This window comes from Xyrauchen texanus, chromosome 37 (assembly GCF_025860055.1).
Source record: "Xyrauchen texanus isolate HMW12.3.18 chromosome 37, RBS_HiC_50CHRs, whole genome shotgun sequence".
Classification (NCBI taxonomy): domain Eukaryota; kingdom Metazoa; phylum Chordata; class Actinopteri; order Cypriniformes; family Catostomidae; genus Xyrauchen; species Xyrauchen texanus.
The window spans coordinates 23,545,972-23,567,655 of record NC_068312.1 but is presented as its reverse complement, the minus strand read 5'-3'; the positions used below and the strand labels follow the sequence as shown (position 1 = coordinate 23,567,655).

The window sequence follows — 21,684 nt, the reverse complement described above, 5'->3', positions numbered from 1 at the left end:
GGGGGATTGTCCCTGTAATAATTGCACTGTAAGTTGCTTTGGATAAAAGCATCTGCCAAATGCATAAATGTAAATGTAAACCACACACTTCCTTAAACTGATGAACAGTCCTTGAAATGGTCTACAGTAAAATAAAAATATATATATTTGACTTAAATATTGATCTGTTTCTCTCCCACACCTATCATATCACTTCTGAATATATTTATTTAACCACTGGAGACATATGGATTATTATGCTGCTTTTATGTGCTTTTTAGAGCTTCAGCTCAAAGTTCAGGCCACCATTCACTTGAATTGAATGGACCAACAGAGCTCCTTTAGAACATATCCTTCTAAAAATCTTAATTTGTGTTCAGCAGAAAAAGGAAAGTCATACACATCTGGGATGGCAAGGCATGAGTGGTGAGTAAATGATGAGATCATTCAAATTTTTAGGTGAACTATTCCTTTAATTTGAACGTAACTGCGTCCCATCGCATTCAAATTAGCTTACGCCCTCGTCTATGATTGGTTGTGAGAAGCCTCTTGAAAGCTGTGATCGTCTCATCGCACACACACACAGAGTTTAGGATCTCGCGCGCTCTGCCTAGTCTCCACAGCTTGCATTGCATAGGGAATCATACAAGCCACTGTTGTTGTAAGATGGCAATGAAATTAGCTTACTGGGATATACGTGGGGTAAGATGCAGTGATAATTTGCCAGTCTAATAATGCATTTATTTTTTATTAAATTTGTGTTACTCATTCTAATTTAAGTTCTGCTACATTTCCGTTACATGACTTGTTAAACGGTCACCACAGCGCTGTACGTGAGATTTTTAATTAATTTTGTTTTGCCATTATGTCTACTGTCAAACCTATATACTTCATAGCTTTAGTTGTTAAATTTACATATTTTATGGGCGAAAAGTCGATAACTCGGCTTTAAACTCGGCTTCAAGCAAACCTTAAGCAATTACTAGTCCGTTGTAAAGTTTGATACGAGTTCAAGTTTTTCTACCATGACAAATGTGTGGGTAAAGTCTATTTAATTCAAACAGCAGTTTGTCGCTAACTTTATTTTATCGGCCACATGATCGCCTTTTCATAATCAAATTCGTTGTAGGCATTTCACAGGGAGTCAGCACGAGGTGTTAATTTGGGTCACAGATACATTTTGACAAGCTTTCTTTTGAATTTGAAAACGCGTTTCTACTCGCCATGCCCCCCGGTTTTTTCTTTTCTAAAATAATCTGTTTTACGTAATGGAAGCCTGAAGCATTTTTGGGTGTGGTTACACCCCAACATTTTAATTGTTGTGGGGTTTTTTTTGTATTCATATTAGCACAGGAATATAGCTTTCGGCTTTATAGAGCAAACCCATTCTACTTGTGCTAGCAAATCTAGAAAATATCTAGAGTTGGGTCCCTTTGTGTTGAAGATATTCTTTAAGCTCCTAAAGTTAATAATATGTCATATAATCATTCATTTAACAGCTTGCTCAACCAATCCGTCTGCTGTTGGAATACACTGGAACTAAGTATGAGGAAAAAATGTATTCTTGTGGTGAAGGTAAGAGATCAGCATGTTGACAGTGGCATAGTCACATTTTCCTTTTAAAGCAGTTATGATCCAGCTGTTGTTTATTGTCTTATGAGTTGATTTAATATTCTTGTCTTTCAGCTCCCAACTATGACAAAAGTTGCTGGTTTGATGAGAAAAGCAAACTTGGAATAGACTTTCCTAATGCAAGTTCAGAGTTTACCCACATATTATTATTATTATTATTATTATTATTATTAATAATAATAATAATAATAAAATAAATAATATTATTATTATTATTATTATTATTATTATATTTTTGCAGTAATGCATTCAACAACTAACCAAAGCATCTCTTTAACAGTTGCCTTACCTAGAGGACGGTGACAGGAAAATAGTCCAAAGCAATGCTATAATGAGATACATCGCCCGCAAACACAACCTGTGTAAGTTCACTTAAATTGGTGTTTTTTTTTTGTTAATTGAAAATGTTTTCTTTATTTTGTAATGTGGAATATCATTGAAAGTGATTCATTGAACATAGCCATGCAAGAAATATTAGATTTATCTCTGTACTGTATTTTTAGGTGGGGAAACTGAAGAAGAGCAGGTGAGAGTTGACATCTTGGAGAATCAGGCAATGGACTTCAGGAATGGTTTTGTCCAGCTCTGTTATGGAGACTTTGTGAGTGCCCACAAATCGCTATACCCAAGTGCCATATGATTATGCAGTATATTTATGTGTTAAACAATATTAACCTCTTAAACCTGGAGCGGCCTGGTAAAAAATTCTCAGAATTGTTCCTGAGAACATTGCTGGACATTTTAGTCAGAGGCGCAGCTGTGTTGTTCAAGCGCACTGGTAACATGTTGCAATATGGAAATAAGTACACAAGTTTGTGCGGGTCTCCATAAAATTACTTAATTTTACAATTGTTCATGAAAAATGTAATTTACCTTTTGGGCCGGGCGCCCCCAAAAATATTTTAATGATAATCGCATTTAAAATATCGCGATATCCGATTATATGGTCAACACCCAAGATCGGTGAAAATGTGCTTAATTTAATTAAATTATTGAAACACTAAAAACTTAAGACATTTCTAAATTCAAAATGCACTTTAATAACGAAGTTAATAAAAAAATCTTCTATAACCACCTTCCCAAATACAAACATTTACCATCTCCAATGACCCCATTTGTCATAATGCAAGTATCAGTACGCGGCAACAGGTGAAAAATGACTCATAGCATCCAAATGAAAAACTAAAGACGATTATAAATTTAAAGATAATTATAATAATCGTCATAATAAATACTCCTAATAAATTCCCTTGTGTTCCCAAAAAAATGCTGCCAAATGTGTGTTCTTATTGGATGTGTTTGTATTGCGTTTTGGTTACCGTTTATGCTGCCTAAAGAAAATGGAACAAAATTTTAGGTTCAAGTTGAACTTGTCTTGTATTACTTTATGATTTAATCACTTTTGTCTTTTTTTTTTTAATACAAAGATACCTGTATATATTACTGAACCTGCAGAGTTGCAGTAATTCAAGTAATTCATCCTAAGGAGGCAATACAAAGAGAAGTGCTATAATACAAAGTTGCAAATTGGTCAGAGAAGCACAAGTAGAGAGGAAGGTAAAATTCAGTGAACTGACAAAGAATTATGCAGAAGACAATTATTGTATTAGTAGGATTCAGTCAAGTGCTTGTGAAAAATGTGCACCTGTAGATATTTCTTGAAGGTGGCTAGAGAATCAGTGGGGTTCTGTAAGCGAGCATTTGTGCATTGAACTTGATGCAAGCAACTATTGCAGTTCGATTAAGAGAGGTTTGACGTGTGCTTTCTTGGGCTTATTGAAGACCAATTGTGCCAATGTATTCTGAATCAACTGCAGAGGTTAGACCATGTATGCAAGAAGTCCTGCCAGAAGGGCATTGCAGTAGTCCAGTCTAGGTATAACAAGATCCTGGACAAGGAGATGTGTAGCATGCTCTGATAGAAAGGGTCTGATCTTCCTAATATTAAACAGAGCAAATCTGCAATTAGTACGATTTACAATAATAATCAGTCGTATCGTATACAATGTCATATGTAATTCTTTTGTGTTTTGATTACAGGACAAAATCAAACCGTGTTACAATGAGTCACTGCCAGGATCTCTCAAGCAGTTTTCTGAATTTCTTGGTGACAGGAAATGGTTTGCTGGAGACAAGGTAAAGAGTGACAAGCACATCCTTATTTTATCTGTTTGAACTGGCAGAAAATTACAGTATATTCTGTGAAATTTGTTTGGCATGCTCGTGTTATCTTCTCACTCTGTAGATCACATTTGTGGACTTCATCATGTTTGAATTGTTGGATCAGCACCGTATGTTTGAGCCCACATGCCTGGATGACTACAAAAACCTAAGATGTTTTCTGGATCGTTTTGAGGTATGGATCACAAGCTTTTGGTTTTATCAGGCAAAAATGGTTTTATAGACTTTCATAAGCTTTAAAGATTAAGGATGTACCAGAAAGACTCTGATGTGTATTCTATTCCTCGCCAGAGTTTGGAGAAGATTGTAGCATACATGAAGTCAAGCAAGTTCATGAAAACACCCGTAAACAACAAGATGGCCAAATGGGGAAACAAGAAGGAGTGAAAATTACAAGATATATTCTTCATGGTTACAGTACCAGTATATGGTAGTTAAATGATTTTCAGTGCACATGTGGTGAATATTCTTTGGTACCACTGTATTAAATCTTACTGATAAGTGAGCAATATAAGGATAATTGGTTACAGTCCTGTGTTACAATTAGGCATCAATTATTGAAAACATTACAAAACTATCAGAATTCTTGCTGTCTATAGAAATAATGCAGTTGAAAAGCACTTATATTTGAATTAAACCCATTTAGTGATAATTTTGCACCTTTGATTCAATAAAAAGGAAAAGCATTTAACTGTTTTATTAGAGATTTTGCTGTTTGAAGTCTTTACATTAGAGTTGTAACACGGAATAAACATTAAATGCAATTCTTTAATTTGAGTCAACCTTTTTGTTCATTGAATTTAAAAAATGCCCTTAATTGATGTTGACAAATTAAACTGATTGCATTTTAAAATTCAAGTCAAGTGGTTTTTATTGTCGTTTCAACCATATACAGTACACAGCAAAACGAGACAACGTTCCTCCTGGACCATGGTGCTACATAAAAACAACAAAGGACCAACACAGGACCACATGAGACTACACAACGAAAGAAAATACCTTATATATATATATATATATATATACACCTATATAAAGTGCACGTGCAAAAAGTACGGGACAGTACAACAAATTTCTGACAATGAACAGGACAATAGACAAAGTGCAGCGCCGACCAGTACACAGTAGTGCAAAAGATGACAGTTTCTAAAAATGTAAACATAACATACTATGAGATAGTGTTCTATGCACATAACAATTATTGGGGTAGCAGACAGTTATAAAGTGACAGTAATTAAAGTGCAACTCAGGGCGTGTGCGTGTGTCAAACCAGTATTGAGGAGTCTGATGGCTTGGGGGAAGAAGCTGTTACACAGTCTGGCCGTGAGGGCCCGAATGCTTCGTTACCTCTTGCCAGACGGGAGGAGGGTAAAGAGTTTGTGTGAGGGGTGTGTGGGGTCGTCCACAATGCTGGTTGCTTTGCGGATACAGTGTTTTTGTAAATGTCTTTGATGGAGGGAAGAGAGACCCCAATGATCTTCTCAGCTGTCCTCACTATCCTCTGCAGGGCTTTGCGGTCCGAAACTGGGCAAGTTCCAAACCAGGCAGTGATGCAGCTGCTCAGGATGCTCTCAATAGTCCCTCTATAGAATGTAGTGAGGATGGGGGTTGGGAGATGTGCTTTCCTCAGCCTTCGAAGAAAGTAGATCAAAATAAATATTAAATTTTTATTCTGACTCCGTGTCATAGACATCCAGCAGTCCATATTACATAACTGGTTAGACTTGAGCAGTTCTAAGAAATAAAAGAGAAAAAATTACACATTTAAACAAAACAAAAAAATTATACATGTTTATGTAAATAAGCATTTATTACAACTCAATTTGTATACAGTGTCAGGGTCAATCATAGATTTACAGATTTAGTTTGTTTTCATTTAACAAATAGTTTCAAATTGTTTTTACAATACACAAATCAATGACAATTGGCCTGGTAGTTAGTGCCTAAATCAGAGGCGGCTACAAGCAAGATTATAATCGCTCTAGCTCCAGGATCATCTTTGCAATGAACATAACCTTATGTTAATTGTCTATATCATTAAACATTAGGTGACCACCACCCCAGGCACATTGATGTTTAATGGAAAAATCTGGATTATATAAATAAAATGTATGTCTTAAATGTATATATAATTTGCATCTATAAACAATGTCATTTAACTTCTCTAACAGTAAGCAACCTACAGGCATACGGCATGTCTTGTTTGATAAAGAATGGAAATGTTGTCAAGTTCTCCGCATAACTCTTGTTTATTCAGGTCCAGACATGTTCAGGTTCACGCCAAGAAAAATCGAGCCTGCTCAGATTATCAGTGGGCACCATATTGGTTGTATTCTTCCTCGCTGGCAAGCTGCAAAAGAAATGGAGATGATAACATTTGAGAGCTTATTTTCAGTCATTAAATTCCTTCATTGTGGATTATCTCCACAATGATCAGTGCTTATTACAAATATTTAAATTAACTTCATGTATCCCCCAACATCACTCCGTTAAACACCCCAAGTACAGTACAGAGTGTGTAAACAAGTACTTCCTTTAAAGATTACAGTTTTTTCCAATTGCTAACACACTAAAATGACATGCACGGCACGATTATTTAAACTGACACACAGAGAGCAAAACCTCTTCTCAAGTCTCCAAAAGTCTAAACACATTTTCTGCTTCACACACATTTTGCAATTCAAAATGGTACTTTTTACATGCACTGCACACGGTTCTCTGCATAAGACACAACAATCTGGCATAAAGTCACATGTTTTCCATTTCAAAATACTGCCATTTCAAAATGACACTGCATGAGCTAATTGGCCAATACATGTGCCACCTGGCCAAACACCTCAATGGTTAATTGTTAGCACTTCAATCAGGAAGTAAGCACTATGAAAAGACCACAGGTGAGCATCTTTTGTTTTACAACAACAATGGAAGACATTGCAGAGAGAGGAAGAGGGAGGGTGAGAATGAGAGGTAGGGGAAGAGCTGGTAGAGGAGTTCATGGCCAAAGAAGACAACTTTCAAATGAAATCAGAGCAACCTTAGTTGATCATGTCACAAACCATGGGCTGACAATGCGAGAGGCTTGACAGAGAGTGCAGCCCAACTTGAGACATTTTACTCTCGCCTGTGTCATCCGGACATTTAGACTGGAGTACAGGTATGTAACCAAAATTTCTTTCACACTATGTAGTACACCCCATGTCATGGTGTATCAGTTGGGTGACACCTGTAATGGCTGATGACATAAACTAACTGTACAAGTTTCCTGTGGGGGAAATATCTTTAGGCTGCATTGTCCAAGCCCTATATTTTTGTTTTTCTAAAGGACTGAGATGCAACCATGGTGTAGGAAGGGGCCAAATGTTCACCGGGGTACAGGAAGCTGCCATTGTAAACTTGGTTTTGGAAAAAAATTAAATCAGACATATATTCAACATATTCAACAACATTCAACGAGTCAGTCTGTCCACATTGGATCGCATTCTCAAGCGAAACCAAATCAGAATGAAACCACTTTATAAGGTGCCGTTTTAAGAAACAAAGATGTCAGACGAGCATGTGTGGATGTACAATATTGACTGCAGTACACTACACACAACATTGTTTCCAAGTGTACTGGATAACACCATATTGACTGATTTTTGTTCTTTGTTTGTTTTCAGGGAGTACTAGAAAAGGATGCTCATGCAATCCCACATGAGTTCATCTTTATAGATGAGGCTGGGTTCAACCCAGCAAAGACCAGAAGAAGGGGGAGAAATGTCATTGGCCACAGAGCCATTATAAAAGTTCCTGGCCAACATCGTGGGAACATCACAATGTGGGCTGCCATCTCCAATACGCATGGTGTCATCCACCGTCATGCCAACCTTGGACCATACAACACAGCCCATATACTCACATTTCTGGACAGACTCCACAACATTCTCATATCACCAGAGCGTATGAATGATGCAGAAATGGTACATTGTAGTATGGGACAACGTGAGCTTTCATCGTGCAGTCCCAGTCCAAAACTGGTTTGCTGACCACCCACATTTCTCATGCAATACCTCCCACCATACTCACCATTTCTGAACCCCATACAAGAGTTCTTTTCGGCATGGTGGTGGAAGGTATATGACCGGCAGCCCTTTGTGCGCATGCCTCTTGTGCAGGCTATGGAAGAGGCATGTGATGAGATTGATGTGGGTGCGATTCAGGGATGGATAAGGCACTCAAGGTGCTTCTTCCCTCGATGTCTGGCAAGGGAAGATATTGCCTGTGATGTGGAAAAGGCGTTGTGGCCAGACCCAGCTGTGCGGCAAGATGGTGCCAAATTATTTTTCTTGCCTATAATTCTTTTTTCTGCAATTTTCTTTTTCAGTTTACTGTTTTTTTGTGAGCATATTTTTGTTCAGTCCAATGTAAATATATCTGCTGTGCATATGTTGCACTGACTTGTTTGGTGAAAAATAAAATGTTTCAACAGCATGTCTGTGTATCTGCAAATATTTCTGTGCGTGTGAACAATCTGAAGAATTTTCTAAAATTTGAACTATTTTATTATTATGGCAAATACTAAAGATGAGAGTGCTTTTCATTATGCCCAACAGTGTGTAGTTGGTTAGACAAAAATCTGGTAATATGAATGAAGTGTGTGCCATTTTGTGCAAACGTTTGATTTTGATAATGCTATATGTAGTTTTGGTTGCGGTGCTTCATTTTGCAGGATATATGAGGTATTTTGCAGTTTGGTTGCGTGGTTTTGTGAATTAAGTATTTTGATAAAACCAGCCTAGTTTGCAAAATTGTGTGTTAGCAATTGGAATTAAAAATAAAATAAATGAACCCTATTTGCAGTTAGAAAATGCTATTAAACTCAGTCGTTGGAGAAAATATATTTCTCAGAACTACATTGTTGTGTAATCTTCAAGGGATAATTCACCAAAAACTCTACAGTGAAACACAAATAAAGATTTTTAGAAAAATATCTCCGTTCTGAAGGTCCATACAGTGCAAGTGAATGATGATCAGACCATTTTAGATCCAAAAGTCACAAAGGAAACAAAAGTAATGCATATGACTCCAGTGTATAAATCCATATCTTCAGAAGCAATAAAATAGGTGTGGGTGAGAAACAGAACAATATTTAATTCCTTTTTGTATGACTGACTGTATATCCACAGTCCTATTACCTGTTAATATCTGACCTGCTGTGATACTGAGGCTTAACAGAGAGGGGAGTTTGTTTGGTATTGTTTTTTATTTTCGAGTTGTCATTTGCTTTAAGAGTGTTTATGAACTGATTTAATGTGTGATTAGTCCTTTCTGTTAATGTTTTCTTTATTATAGTGTCTTCCAAACTGTGGGTATTTAATTGGTAAACTGTCAAATGGTACATATTTAAAAGCTTTTAGTGAAATAAATTGGTATTGTTTGGAAGTCACGTCTTTGCCTTTTCATCCAATCTGAACCAGCAGGGTCCTTCTTATTATTGTAACCGCATTTGGTTTAAAACTTTTGGAGGAAGTTTCACTTTATTTTCCTGAGTGGTAAAATGACCTAGGTGACGTAGTCTGCTTTCTTTATCCTGTTAGATAAGGTTACACTTTTTTTTTATAATAAAAGGAGGGAGAAGTCAAAATGAGTTTTTATGGTAATCAACATTATGCCACTAACACTGTCGATTAATTTTTGAATATTCAGAACATTCCTTTAAAGACTAATCAAACTTAAAACTGTTACTACAGATGTTAGTTTCATTCACCTAATAGGCCAAAATAAGCCAATAATAGGTCTATCATCCATTACGAGAAACGTATTGACTACTAAAGCCTTGGAATGTGGACATTTTCCAGACTGCTTGTTCCCAAAAGTGATTAAGGTGATTATATTTTCTATACTCCTGTTTTTTTTAAGCCCCTTTGTGTATTAAAAAAATATTGGGGTGATCCAGGGATCTGTTGTCCTGGAATAGAAGTTGAACAGAAATTTTACTTGTGAATGCTTAGCTTCAGTTGAAGTTTGCTCTCTGATTTGACCTGTTCAGGTGGCCTCTGCATGACATTCCTGGGTGGGAACCGCTCACTGTTGCTCCGTGATGGCTGCCTGCTTGAGGGGGGTGACTGGGTAGGGACAGGTGGAGGGGGCTACCACCCATCGTAAAATACAGGATAATATGGAGGGATCTAATGACAAAAAAACTTACGTTAAAAGAGAAATTATTTGTCATTAATGTGAGGCTGTGTAGTTGTTGTGAGTTCTATTTGTTTTTATATCTCAACTGTAGCTTAACGGGTGATGCATGGCACTAGCAACACACAAACTGATTAAATGTATACTTTGAATAGATTTTAAGTCTCTTTTGATAAACCGCGTCTGCCAAATAAATACATCTAAAAATAGACGACCTAGGGACATTCCAGGATTCTCCAAAACAGCCCCAGAGTCAATCCTCCTCTGGTGTGACCAAAGTTCCCAGGAGCTTCAGGGCTTTTTCTGTGAGCATGGGAATCAGCACCGTGGAAGGGATGTTGTGTGGATACTGACCCATCACCTAAAACATTAGCAGCAGAGGAAGATTAGACCTGTTAACATGCCGTTTGAAGGTATGCAGTATATTAGACTGTTCCAAACACAAATATGACCCATTTGAGAATGGGTCAAAAACTAAAAATATCTTTTTATTTTTGTAATTGCTATACAACATTCAGACTGGACAAACAGATACTTACAAACCCAAGAGAAGAGACTGTGAACAAACTCCGGAGCAGGAGGTCTTTTAAGGCGACCATCTAATTTCCCTGTCATGGGCAGAAATATGCATAAATGCGATCAACATAACAGATGTAGACATAAGAGACACCTTAAGACTCATAATAAACTTTATGGAGAACTGGGAGTGATGATGTGAAAATTGAAAATCCATTTAAATTGACAATGCTAAAAACAGTCGCTAAAATGCTAAAAACAGTCGCTAAAATGCTAAAAACAGAAAATTATACAAGAGTCCAACATATCTATTGCTTTGTAATTTGTAGACATGCAGAGACCAAGACCCAAAAATATTTTGAAATGGACGCTTTTTAATCAAAATTTATGTAATCTTACCAAGACTCCACACTTTATTTTCTGCAGACAGGACATGTACTCCTCCATGGAAGGAAGATTTACAACTGTTATAAAAAAAATAAAAAAAAACATTTGAAATGTTAAGATGTCACAGCAATCAGTGCACAGATCTTATTTGTCGTTTTGATCAAATGTACAGCAGTAATGTATCAGTAGCATTTCAAAATCTTCTCCTTGTTTTCGTGCATTTTTTCCTTTTTCTTGTTTCCATCATCGCCTTGCAAAGTGGTGACAACTTTTTCTGTGAAGATCTCAATGTCGACAGCTACATGGTTAAAGATTTCCTGTAGAGAATGATTACAAGGATAGAGGAATGTGTCAATAAATGGGCATATAGATGGCTAGCATGGTGAGATAAGATAGAATGAGGCCTATCAATGTAATGAACTGACCACATTTCTTTCCATGTTAGTGTAAGGTGGTGGATCTGCTCCCACTCAAAGCTCATTGGGCTGTATTGCTCATCTCTAGAAGCTGGCATAGTGGGTGAAGGCCATTTGTCCTCTGGAAATGTCCATTATAAAACATAATCTTTTTTTTCTCTCTGATTATGAGAAGTTGTGAGCAATACTCCTAAAGACTAAACTTCTCATTTTAGGGTTATAAGTAGACTTGCATGAGATTTACAAGTCAAATTGTGTCATGTTGATTTGTCAAGTGTAAAGTAGAATAAAAAGTAATCACCATAGTCTTCATAACTGTTGAACTGTGGAAGGAGCTGCTCTGGGGGAAGAGGGATTGATGCCATTAGTGAGCTGGTCTTTTGATACTCCCTGTAAAACCCTGGAAAATGATGCTTTCCAGGTGGTTCCTTAGAAAAGTAAATAAGACATATCAGACCAGATTAGTTTTACAGAATAGACTCTGACAGACACTCTGACAGTGTCTGAGCTATGCTTGATTATCCTCCTGAGCACAGTCCATTACAGCTTATTTTTGGGATAGCAGCTGACCTGATGTCCATTTGTGGTTCCTTGGTGAAGTCTCCACCTTGCACTACTGCCTGGTCCAGATCATTTATCACCCCAGAGCCTGGTAAATTAAAACGGCAGAGATGCCTTTACAAAATATTTAGGTTACTAACACAGAGTGGAATGCAATTGAACTCCCACAGCATTCCACATTAGGATAAATTTAGAACACAGTGGTAGATCTATGTTCAGATTTTTGACGGAAATACAAAACATATCTCAATATTCATAAGTAATATTTGTGAATAAACAATAGAGTCTGCTTCTTATCCCTCCCTCCTCGCACTGGAACAGAAAGGCCTGTGGAATTCTTTGGCTAAAATCCTGGACCATGATAATGAGGAGTCATGCACACAGCTGTTCAGCACAGCTTTCATCTTCTTGATGCTACACAGATTCATAGACTCCAAAACCTCCTACAATTCCAGGAAACAGTAAGAATTCACTGGAAGGATTAATATTTTTTCACATATTAAGCATGCTCTTTGGAATTGAAAACAAAGTTATTTGTGCAGTAAGTACACAGAATTGTTTTAAGTGTTTCCTGTTCCGTCATCACAATATGTCAATTAAACATTTTCTTCTTTAACAAAAAGGTTAAGCTTTTTATATATTTAAAGGTGAAGTGTCACTTTTTTTTTTTTTTTTTTTAGGTTTAATTACTTCCCAGCTCAATATGCTGAGACAGCTGTATGTAAGCCATCAGTCAGTTGATTCTGCAGAAAAGTGTTAATACATTGGTGCTATCAAAACACTACTTTTTGTATGAACATCATGACCAGCCATGATATTGGCTGGTCGGGATGATATATATACATATTACCATGGTAGATAAACTTTAGATGTTGTCTTGCTTTCTGTAACATACCATATTCTGCTGTACTTCCATCCCTGCTACAAAGACCAGTTGAACCAGCATGCAATTCCCGTGTTAGTCTTGTTTATGCTGGTTTGGTGCTGGCCATGCTTTTTCGCCAGCAAAACCTAGCTGTTGAAGCTGGTCGACCAGCATGGTCTTTCTGATGAAGCTGGTTAAGCTAGATTCAAAACCTGCTGGGGACAAACACACCAGCATCCCATGCTGGAGGACCAGCACCCAAAACACAACATAACCTTTCCACAGGGATGCAAAGGCAATATGAAGTAACAACACATCTTGTCAAATCTGGGCGAAATACAGTAGCAGCTGGTTTTTGCACCACATTACTGACCATCCTTTTTTATTTCAACTGGTAAGTGTAGCCATTCACAAACTCTTAAACTTTTTAAAGTTTCCTCATGAATTTCCTCTTACCTCCACTCTGTGCTGAAAGTTGTCTGGCTGTCTGCTGATTGATTCGGCATACTCCACTCTTTGCACTAAATTTTGAAAGTAAAGTTAACATTAGGGTAAGCTGGTTCTTTATGTTGTTTAAAACCTTTTTTTAAAGGCCAGGCTTGGTACTTACTGTAGATGGATTTCCTACTGGGACAAGACATACCAGACAATGTGGAGGATGGCATAGGGGAAAAGCCTCTATAATACAAACACGCCACAATAAGACTCTATAAACTGTATTATGTAATTCTATAAATGTGAATGAATAACACTATATTGTTAAAGGTGCACTCAGTCAGTCAGCTTAAAGGTGCTATATGTAATATTTTACTGTACTATATCATAAAATGACCATAATATGTCATTAGAGAATTAGGAAACATACTAAGTTGAAATACAGGCTTCAGTACAATGCCACAGCCAGTATATTCTACTTTAAAGTTTCCATTCCAGGCCGGAATTTCTGTTTGTATTTTGGCTCGTGTGATCCCGCCCACTGCCCACTCACCAATAGTATTTAGGCACCGCTGGGTTGCCAGATTTGAACAAGTTTACAGGCAAATAACACCGTGTGCTACAGCCATGGAACCCAGCAAATGAACTGGATCAGCGATAACAGATTTCACCCGACCTAAATAGCCTCGCAATCCGTCTAAAACCACTATGATCAGAAGTGTAGTAAAACAAGGATACATATTGGAGATGCCTTTGAAAAATAAAGACAGCTTAATGCCCAGAAATCCTTTAAAACGGATGCTGAGTTGGCTAATTTGCGTGTCAACATTCTGGCAACCCTCATGTGCTTCGCGTTTGGGGAGGGGCAGAGAACTCTCCAATATTTTTAATTTGGACTGCAGTACCCATTTCAAACGCTTGTTGTCAATCTAACATATAGCACCTTTAAGCAAGTAGTATTCAGTTGACCATGTGATCCCAACATGGCAGCCCCCATGAGGGGACCCTCTACATATAGAATAAAACAGCATTTATAAAGTTTAAGGTCATGATTTTATACAAATGTTTTATACACTGGTTAGGTTTTTAAAAATGACTCAATTTCTTAAGGAGTAAAACGTTTTCAACAAGGAAACAATGAGTGTAACTTTTACTTTAAAATTTTGTTGGCAATGGTGACTGTAAAACTTACTTTCAGTGCTTATCAATCAGATGATTTGTGACTCTCATTTGTAATTTAATTTAATTCTAGAATTTTAACTGTAATTTTAAAGTGTTACAAGAGATGTATGATGCAAACCTTCTTTCTAATTAGACCAACTAATATGAGAGAGATACAAAAGAATGAGAGGTACAATGTCTGTTTATAGGTGAGAGAGTCAGAAATATACCTTGGTGGAAAAACTTGGACAGGTTTATACACTCTTTACTGGGATGTCACACACCTGTAATAACAATGTAATCAGTCAGAAAACACACTTGAATATGAATAGGTGAATGGTTGACCAACTCTGTGATGTAGAAAAATTAGCAGAGGCTCTCCAGGCAGAGCTAAGAAATCATTACTCATCATGTGTGGCTGTCACTGATCTTTTCAAAAAGAGGTGAGAAATTTTCAGTCATCAAGTATGTGAGGAAAGCACGCATATTATATCCTCAAAACCAATACCATATACTCAAAACCAATTTATCTGAAAGATGATATAGGTATATGCTTATCAATTTAATAATTCACTATTAATCAAGTTAGTATTGCCATATTCTCCAGAGGAATGGTATACCAGAGTTATCATGGTTTATAATTTCACAGCCATTAAATGCAGCACAGAGCACTTTTTTTTTTATGTAAATCTTTTAAAATCACTAAAAAATATATAAGGTTTCCATTCATTTACATTTTAACACTTGTGATTTCAATGTAATCATACCAGAATGAAGCCAAAAGCAGTCACGACAAGGATGTTTAGCATAAATGGTTAAGAGTTTGAGTAGAAAAGCTGATATACTGTATAGCAAGGCCCCAAAGACAAAACAAAAAACTTCTGTTCAACAACCGTCTTTAAGTATAGCCAAGCTTCTCCAAAAAAAAAAAAAAAAAATCAGAAGTGTCAAGACCATGTATGTGCATACACTTTACTCATTTTGCAAGTATCAAAAATGTAACTGCTGACAATAGCTCAACAGCTCTGTTCAAAGTAACACGTTAATGTGTTTTCTCACTAAGAGAACATTTGTAGAAGAGCTACATCATAGAGCAAGAGAGAAGAGAAAACACTGCTTTAAGAGTCTGGAACTTAAAACTTAAACATTGATTCTATAATATGAAATGCATCATTGACAAAACTGTATATATGTGTACCTCAACAGACTGGTTATAAAACAAGGATCAGCAAAATCCACCGCATGATTAGCCAAACGATAGTACATTACCTTAAATCCTAATAACACAACCTTCAAAAATGTATTCCCATGTTCAGTGATCCAGTATACCATTTAGATACATCCTCAAGTCTACAGTACATTCTTATTTAATGGCTTGCGAGCAAATATTATGAACTGACTGCTTGAAAATCTTAGGTCAAAGTCTAGTTCATGAATTGTAGTAAGACAGAATGTGAGAGCGGGTAGGTATCACCAGCTGTGAAATAACATGGAAAATTACTTTGTTTTATGTCCTTGAGTATAAAGGTTGGGCAGGCCAGGTATGGCCATTGTTAATTGACAGCCCTTTTAAAATGTAAGTGCTATATGCAACAAAATGCCAGTTACTGATGCGTAAAATGGCTGGGACACATTTACAACCATTATCATATGAAGAAACATTAGCTGCCATGACAATGATAAACTTTTTGTACCATCAGCAGTAAGGAACGTAAGAAAGCTGGAGTTGGCATCTTCGAATAAAGGACACAAGCAGTGTTAAGTAAATAACCAAAGCTTTTATTTTATACGGGTATGTACACTTTTGACAACACTGCCAGACGGGTATAATTTCAATTGAACACAGGAGGCTTCAGTGTGGACATTGATTGAGACCTATACTGTGGCCCGAGCTTGAGTGGCCTTGGCCAGGACCTTCAGATCAGAAATGCACTTTGCAATGCTTTCTTTCTCCTGAAAGACAAAAAGAAATTAAGTGTTAACTATACTACTTAAAATGTTCATAGGTTCATTTAAATACAGATGACCTTAAACTAATCTAAAATAGTTAAACACCATAAAAAATACTGTTACAACTGGTTAGAGCTTGACCAAGCTTATCTCTTAAAAAGGGAACACTGACTTATACTTATTTGTCCATATATCATTAGTAATGTTGCTATTAATATGACTGCTGACAAGAGTGTTGAGTGCAATGTCTCCACCTAAAGGTCAAACTAAAAACTGCTTCAAGAAGACTTCATAATTATGTAGTATATAAAAATATAGATTTAGTTTATCGTGTTATTTTAAAGAAAACAAGGTTTCTTAAAGACAGTAAAAGCTATTGCAGATATGGTAGCAGCATTCAAACAAGCATCAAATTGTGTGTGTTCTAAGAGAGAAGGCAGCAGTGGACACTGTACCTGCTGTGGGGTGATGCTTTTAATGACGCTCTGTTCAACCCAATTGACCAAGTGCTCCTGCTCCATGCGGCGATGCAGATTCTGAAGCGCCACCTGGTAATCCAACCTCTTCTTCACCTCATTGGTCACCCTGTGCAGACGTTCCCTGTAGTTGGTCTCCAGCAGTATAGCCACGTTATTCTGATAGAGGAGCAGATGAGGTGCGTCACAAAACTGTAAAGCATAGCACTACGCACAACGACAGTGTGCAACATCACATCCAGTTTTCATGAGTGCTACTTCTTTTTGCAATTTTGTGACATGTGGGCATCAGTTTGGGTTGCTTGCGCTGTTGTGGGTGTATTGTATGTTACTTAAGTGGCACAAAGCGCGCAACTTGCTATTTCCTGAGAAAAAGGTCATCATGCGAAGATGTTAGAAAACCACGTCTTTACTCAGCACAAAGTTTAAACTCAGTTCCTGCATTTTCAGTTCGGAGATTCCACCAACACGTGGTAATAAAGCTAATCTCTAAACTCTGAAAAGACAGTGGAACATCAAATACACCCTGACAATCAGAGATATCGCCATCTTATATGACACAAAACTTTGAGATGCGTGTTAAACTATAGGTCATTGTTTATTTTTCTATTATTATTATTATTGTTAATATTTACAATTGTATTTATGGCCTAATTTGTAGGCCTAAAGTTATTTTTCCACCTGTTGTCGTAGAGTGAAGTCACTGCAAAATGGGCTGGAGGAAGAAGTTGGAGCTAGGAATATGTTTGGAATTGGTAGGCTATAATGTTTCGACCACTTCGTTATTTTTATTATATTTTCTTTTCGTTTGAAGAGTAATTTCAATTTATAGGGTTAGGGTTATGGGTAAGGCAAACTTTTTTGGTTTCATTTTTCAAAATCAGAATTGACCGGTAGAAGTGAAGTGTGTGCCGATAAAATCACTGTTAATACTAGCCATGATTTGTGTATGTCAGTTGACGAAACTGATGAATAATACATACATTTTCTGTAATATAACGGAGCATACAGCCAAATTCGGAGAATTACATTTTCTGTGAATAAAAGGAGGATATCATTGTCATAGAAATATGCCCGACAATCAAAGAATGTAATTTATTCTTCTAATTCACTGTATAGTCCATTTACACTACCAACTTCTTATGAATGTGCTGTCTTTTTTTTTTATATCGCTCATGCTTGAGGGAATGAACATTATAATAGGATGCAGACGGTGAAATATCTGGAGAAAACTTCAGAATTTAATTGCACCTAATCCAGCCCATTTGTGTGTGCAATTTGCCAAACCCACTTGTGCCTAGACTTAACAAATGCTTGCACCATTCACATCATATCTGTTCACTATATACCTATTATTTTATTTCATTATATTTTGACAATGGCCTCTTAGTGTATAAAAATGCTCCCATCCAGTCTTCTGTCCACTAAAACCTGGTGTTATGAGGTTATGTGTAATATGTGCAATGTGCAATATAAAGGCGCAAATGTGCAATCTAGAGCACTGTCAATATAACGCCCTCTGCTCACGCATATGTGTAAATACTGTACAGAGAACAGAGCTGCAAACATACTGTAAATCACAGCAAGCAGCACATGCAAACATTTAATCGCAGCCTTTGCTGTTTGATAATTACACTACATCATATTTGCGATTTCAATATTATTTTGATTAATCATTCAGCCATAGCCCAAATACTATTTTTGTACAAAAATGCACAAGCCACTGTTGCGAGACAGAAGGCAAACGTTGCAGTCACAGGTGACCTTCCTCATACCAAAACCTCTGCACTGAAGAATGTCACCTGTAACCAAAACGTTTGCCCGTTGGAATATTAAAGTAGGGCTTCATTCATGAATGTATCAATGTTTTTGAACAAATCGCTCATTTACCTCCATTGTTTCGGTCATCTCCATTTTTCTGCAACTATAGTGTGTGTGGGCTCTCTGCCCATTTCAATCATGGTTACTAATCTATAGTAATATAATGAAAGGGAGACGATAGAATATCTGTCACTGGAAGAGGACCATACTCTTTGGGTATTCTGTTCTCCTCACCCTCTTGGCATCGAAGAGCATCTGTCGTCCTTCAACTCTCCACTGCTCCTTCTTCTCATCCTCAATGGCCTGAGTCAGGTTGGTCATGGCCAGATTCTTCACTTCCTGGGCCTTTGCCACTTTCTCCTGTAGGGGAAGAGAGAATATGAGATATTAATCAAAAGTCAACAAAATAGCCAAACCAAAACAATTTAATATGTTTTTTGGAATAATTATTTCAAGTGCACAGTATCAAACTTACATTTAATAAATATCTTTTCTCACCAGAACTACTGATCTTTGCACAATGCCTGTATTTTTGTACACACCTCATTGATTTTGTCTGCAAAGGCGGCAACACTGGGTCCAAACTTCTTAATGCCATAAATGATGACTGCACCGATGGACGCTGCGGCAAAGGTCTCGTGATTGATTACGTAGATTTCCTTGGACAGAAAGTACAGGAGCAAACCAGTACCCAGCATGTATGGACCTGCAATCAAAAGAAAACACCACTCCTGTAAACAGTCCTGAAATTATATGCACTAGAGAGTAGAGTGTGCAAAAATCTAAATAACACTACTAGGACTATGAAGAACACACAGATGCTTAAATCACTGAGAAATAAAGGAATTTGTCAAACAGACACACTTGACTATGATGGTCCAAAAAAGGAGGCAATGGAGCTGACAAGCCCACCTGTGACGCCAGTCTTTGGGTACAGCAATGTGAAAAGCTCTTCAGGGATGATGCCATGGCGGACCTTGCCTCCCTTGTCAGGTAGAGGAGGTACTGGTGCATGGCTCTGGGAGGACTGATGAAAGGAATGGGAGGCCTGTACAAGGCTAAGGTGAAAAAGAAGCCATTAATATTAAGTAGTAGAAGAGTTAAAAATGCACACATTAATCCACATTATTGGTTGTAATTTGTTAAACTCAAGACATACAAATGGTGCATTAGTATTAAGATAACATACCAAGCACCGAAACAGCCACTGTTTTTCAGGGCCCGGCCTGCAAGAAACAAACAGCAAAAATAGTTAGGGACTCAGTCATTTTAATGTCACCCTATAAGCAACAGGCACCACACACTCATTCTTTAAATCAATGCATCATAAATCACGTCATAGTGCACGCGCGCGTGCGTGCGTGCGTGCGAGCGAGCGAGCGAGCGAGAGAGAGAGAGACTGTAGTTGAGCTGTCATAGCTGTGTTTGATTAAGTGCAATTAATCACGTCCTTAATATACGTGATGTCTCAAAACCACAGTCTTATCACTGGATGAGATGGTATAGTACTCAGCGGAGTGGAATTCAAAGTAGGACACATTTCCCAATGACAATATGAAATTCATTCGAATATTCAATGCAATTTGAACATTTGACAGAAGGTGCAAGCTGTCAACTTCATCTCCTGAGTGGATAATGAATCCTTCAACAACATTGACTCGTTTTGCAAAGAACACTCAGTGAATGTTATAATGTATAGAGATGCGAACTTATAATAATTGGTAAACTTTGGATGTACCATTAACTCTCAGCTAACAGCTACACAACACAAGGACACGAGCTGAAAGCCAAACAACCATGTGAATTCTGATAAAGCGCTGACTATCTGAAAATAAGAGCTGAAGTGCATTAAAGTTAGCAATACGTTAGTCTTACCTTAAACATTCATGCAGAGCAGATAAACAAAAAACACATTTAGCATCCAGATTCACGTGCAGCCATTCAAACTGAGGCCTAATTTTACCCTTCAACCAAATATTCTTTCACTAAACCATTTCTTAGTTCCCACAATCAATAAAAGAAAATGCTGCATAGGCTTTCATTGAAATATCCACCCACCTGAAACCAGCACTAGTCTCGACAACATATTTAACAGGGTGACTGTCAAGATCCCTGGCCAATGTCTCCCTGCCGCCTTCTTCAGTGGCTTTAATGGCAGGCAGCAAATTAGCATTTTTGGTGCCTTACGCCACCTACTGTGCTGGAATGAGAAGAGACTTGCGCAGGCTTGAATGATTTCTTATATCGTTTTTTTTAAAGTCTTTGTTATTAATTTAATAACTACCTTTATAATTTTTCCATCAACTTGTCTTGTATTTAAAACACTTGTAATTATGAATGAATTACATCATGCAGCCAACAATTCTTCATGTAGTTCTTTCTTTTCCTCTTCATATCAAAGTGAAAGCTTTATTGTCATGTGTACAGACTACAGAGTACCGAGTACAATGAAATTCTTGGGTGCTTCATGTAAAACTGTGACAACATGTACGTGCAAAGATAGTAAAACAAACCAGGAGTGACAGACAGCAAATTTACATAAGCTTACACTATAAAGAAATGTGCATAGAGAATGTGTAGTGCAAATGTTTATAGAGCAGGGCTAGTCATCTCTGCCCCTAGAGAATATGTAGTGTAATGTATATGTAAAATGAGTATGCATATATGCACTCATATATATATATATATATATATATATATATATATATATATATATATATATATATATACACACACATATATGTGAGTATTATATACATATATATGTATAAGTGTGTAATAAATAAATATAAATAGCAGCAGTATGCTGAGGTAGCAACAATGTTATAAAAATAAAACAAAAACACCAGTTGCAGGCTGAACTGAAATAATAGTGCAAATTCTGATGTAAGTGTTCTGAAATGAGTGCTAAATTATATTACGTGTGTATGTGAAAGGGTCTATATGCACCTGATCCACTTCCCAGAGGGGAGAAAAGAGAAAAATGGTCGTGCAGGGTGACTAAAGTCCTTCATGATGCTTTCAGATTTCTTGAGACAGCGTTTAGAGAGGATTTCCTGGATTGTGGAGAGATGTGTGCCTATTATTCTTTGAGCTGTTTTCACCACCCTTTGCAGAGCAGTCTTGTCCT

General features: G+C 37.1%; 2 protein-coding genes and 1 long non-coding RNA gene across 6 annotated transcripts; 1 reads left to right on the top strand and 2 right to left on the bottom strand.

Moving 5' to 3' along the window:
* The first annotated feature begins 543 nt into the window (after positions 1 to 543).
* LOC127631228 (glutathione S-transferase Mu 3-like) lies at positions 544 to 4,488 on the top strand. Its single transcript, XM_052109291.1, has 8 exons — positions 544 to 681; positions 1,479 to 1,554; positions 1,666 to 1,730; positions 1,892 to 1,973; positions 2,115 to 2,212; positions 3,652 to 3,747; positions 3,857 to 3,967; positions 4,084 to 4,488. Exons 1-8 carry the CDS (start codon positions 646 to 648, stop codon positions 4,177 to 4,179), a joined length of 660 nt encoding a protein of 219 aa, XP_051965251.1. The 5' UTR covers positions 544 to 645; the 3' UTR covers positions 4,180 to 4,488.
* Positions 4,489 to 4,673: 185 nt separating this feature from the next.
* Positions 4,674 to 15,739, bottom strand: LOC127631227 (uncharacterized). Of its 4 annotated transcripts, XR_007968929.1 has the most exons (13): positions 15,577 to 15,739; positions 14,538 to 14,591; positions 13,322 to 13,389; positions 13,168 to 13,232; positions 11,856 to 11,934; positions 11,587 to 11,713; positions 11,295 to 11,406; positions 10,882 to 11,186; positions 10,506 to 10,574; positions 10,182 to 10,327; positions 9,813 to 9,959; positions 5,976 to 6,142; positions 4,674 to 5,526 (listed from the first exon to the last, which is right to left on the bottom strand). It is a non-coding gene; the product is annotated as an uncharacterized LOC127631227 (long non-coding RNA). The 4 variants fall into 4 exon arrangements; XR_007968930.1 differs by having other exon boundaries at positions 9,769 to 9,959; positions 11,856 to 13,232; XR_007968927.1 differs by having other exon boundaries at positions 11,856 to 13,232.
* Positions 15,740 to 16,074: 335 nt separating this feature from the next.
* On the bottom strand, positions 16,075 to 20,730 carry LOC127631069 (ATP synthase F(0) complex subunit B1, mitochondrial-like). The gene is made up of 7 exons (XM_052109034.1): positions 20,613 to 20,730; positions 19,744 to 19,780; positions 19,467 to 19,612; positions 19,097 to 19,260; positions 18,789 to 18,914; positions 16,713 to 16,892; positions 16,075 to 16,260 (listed from the first exon to the last, which is right to left on the bottom strand). The coding sequence occupies exons 1-7, from the start codon at positions 20,725 to 20,727 to the stop codon at positions 16,183 to 16,185; spliced, it is 846 nt and encodes a 281-aa protein (XP_051964994.1). The 5' UTR covers positions 20,728 to 20,730; the 3' UTR covers positions 16,075 to 16,182.
* Positions 20,731 to 21,684: the final 954 nt, after the last annotated feature.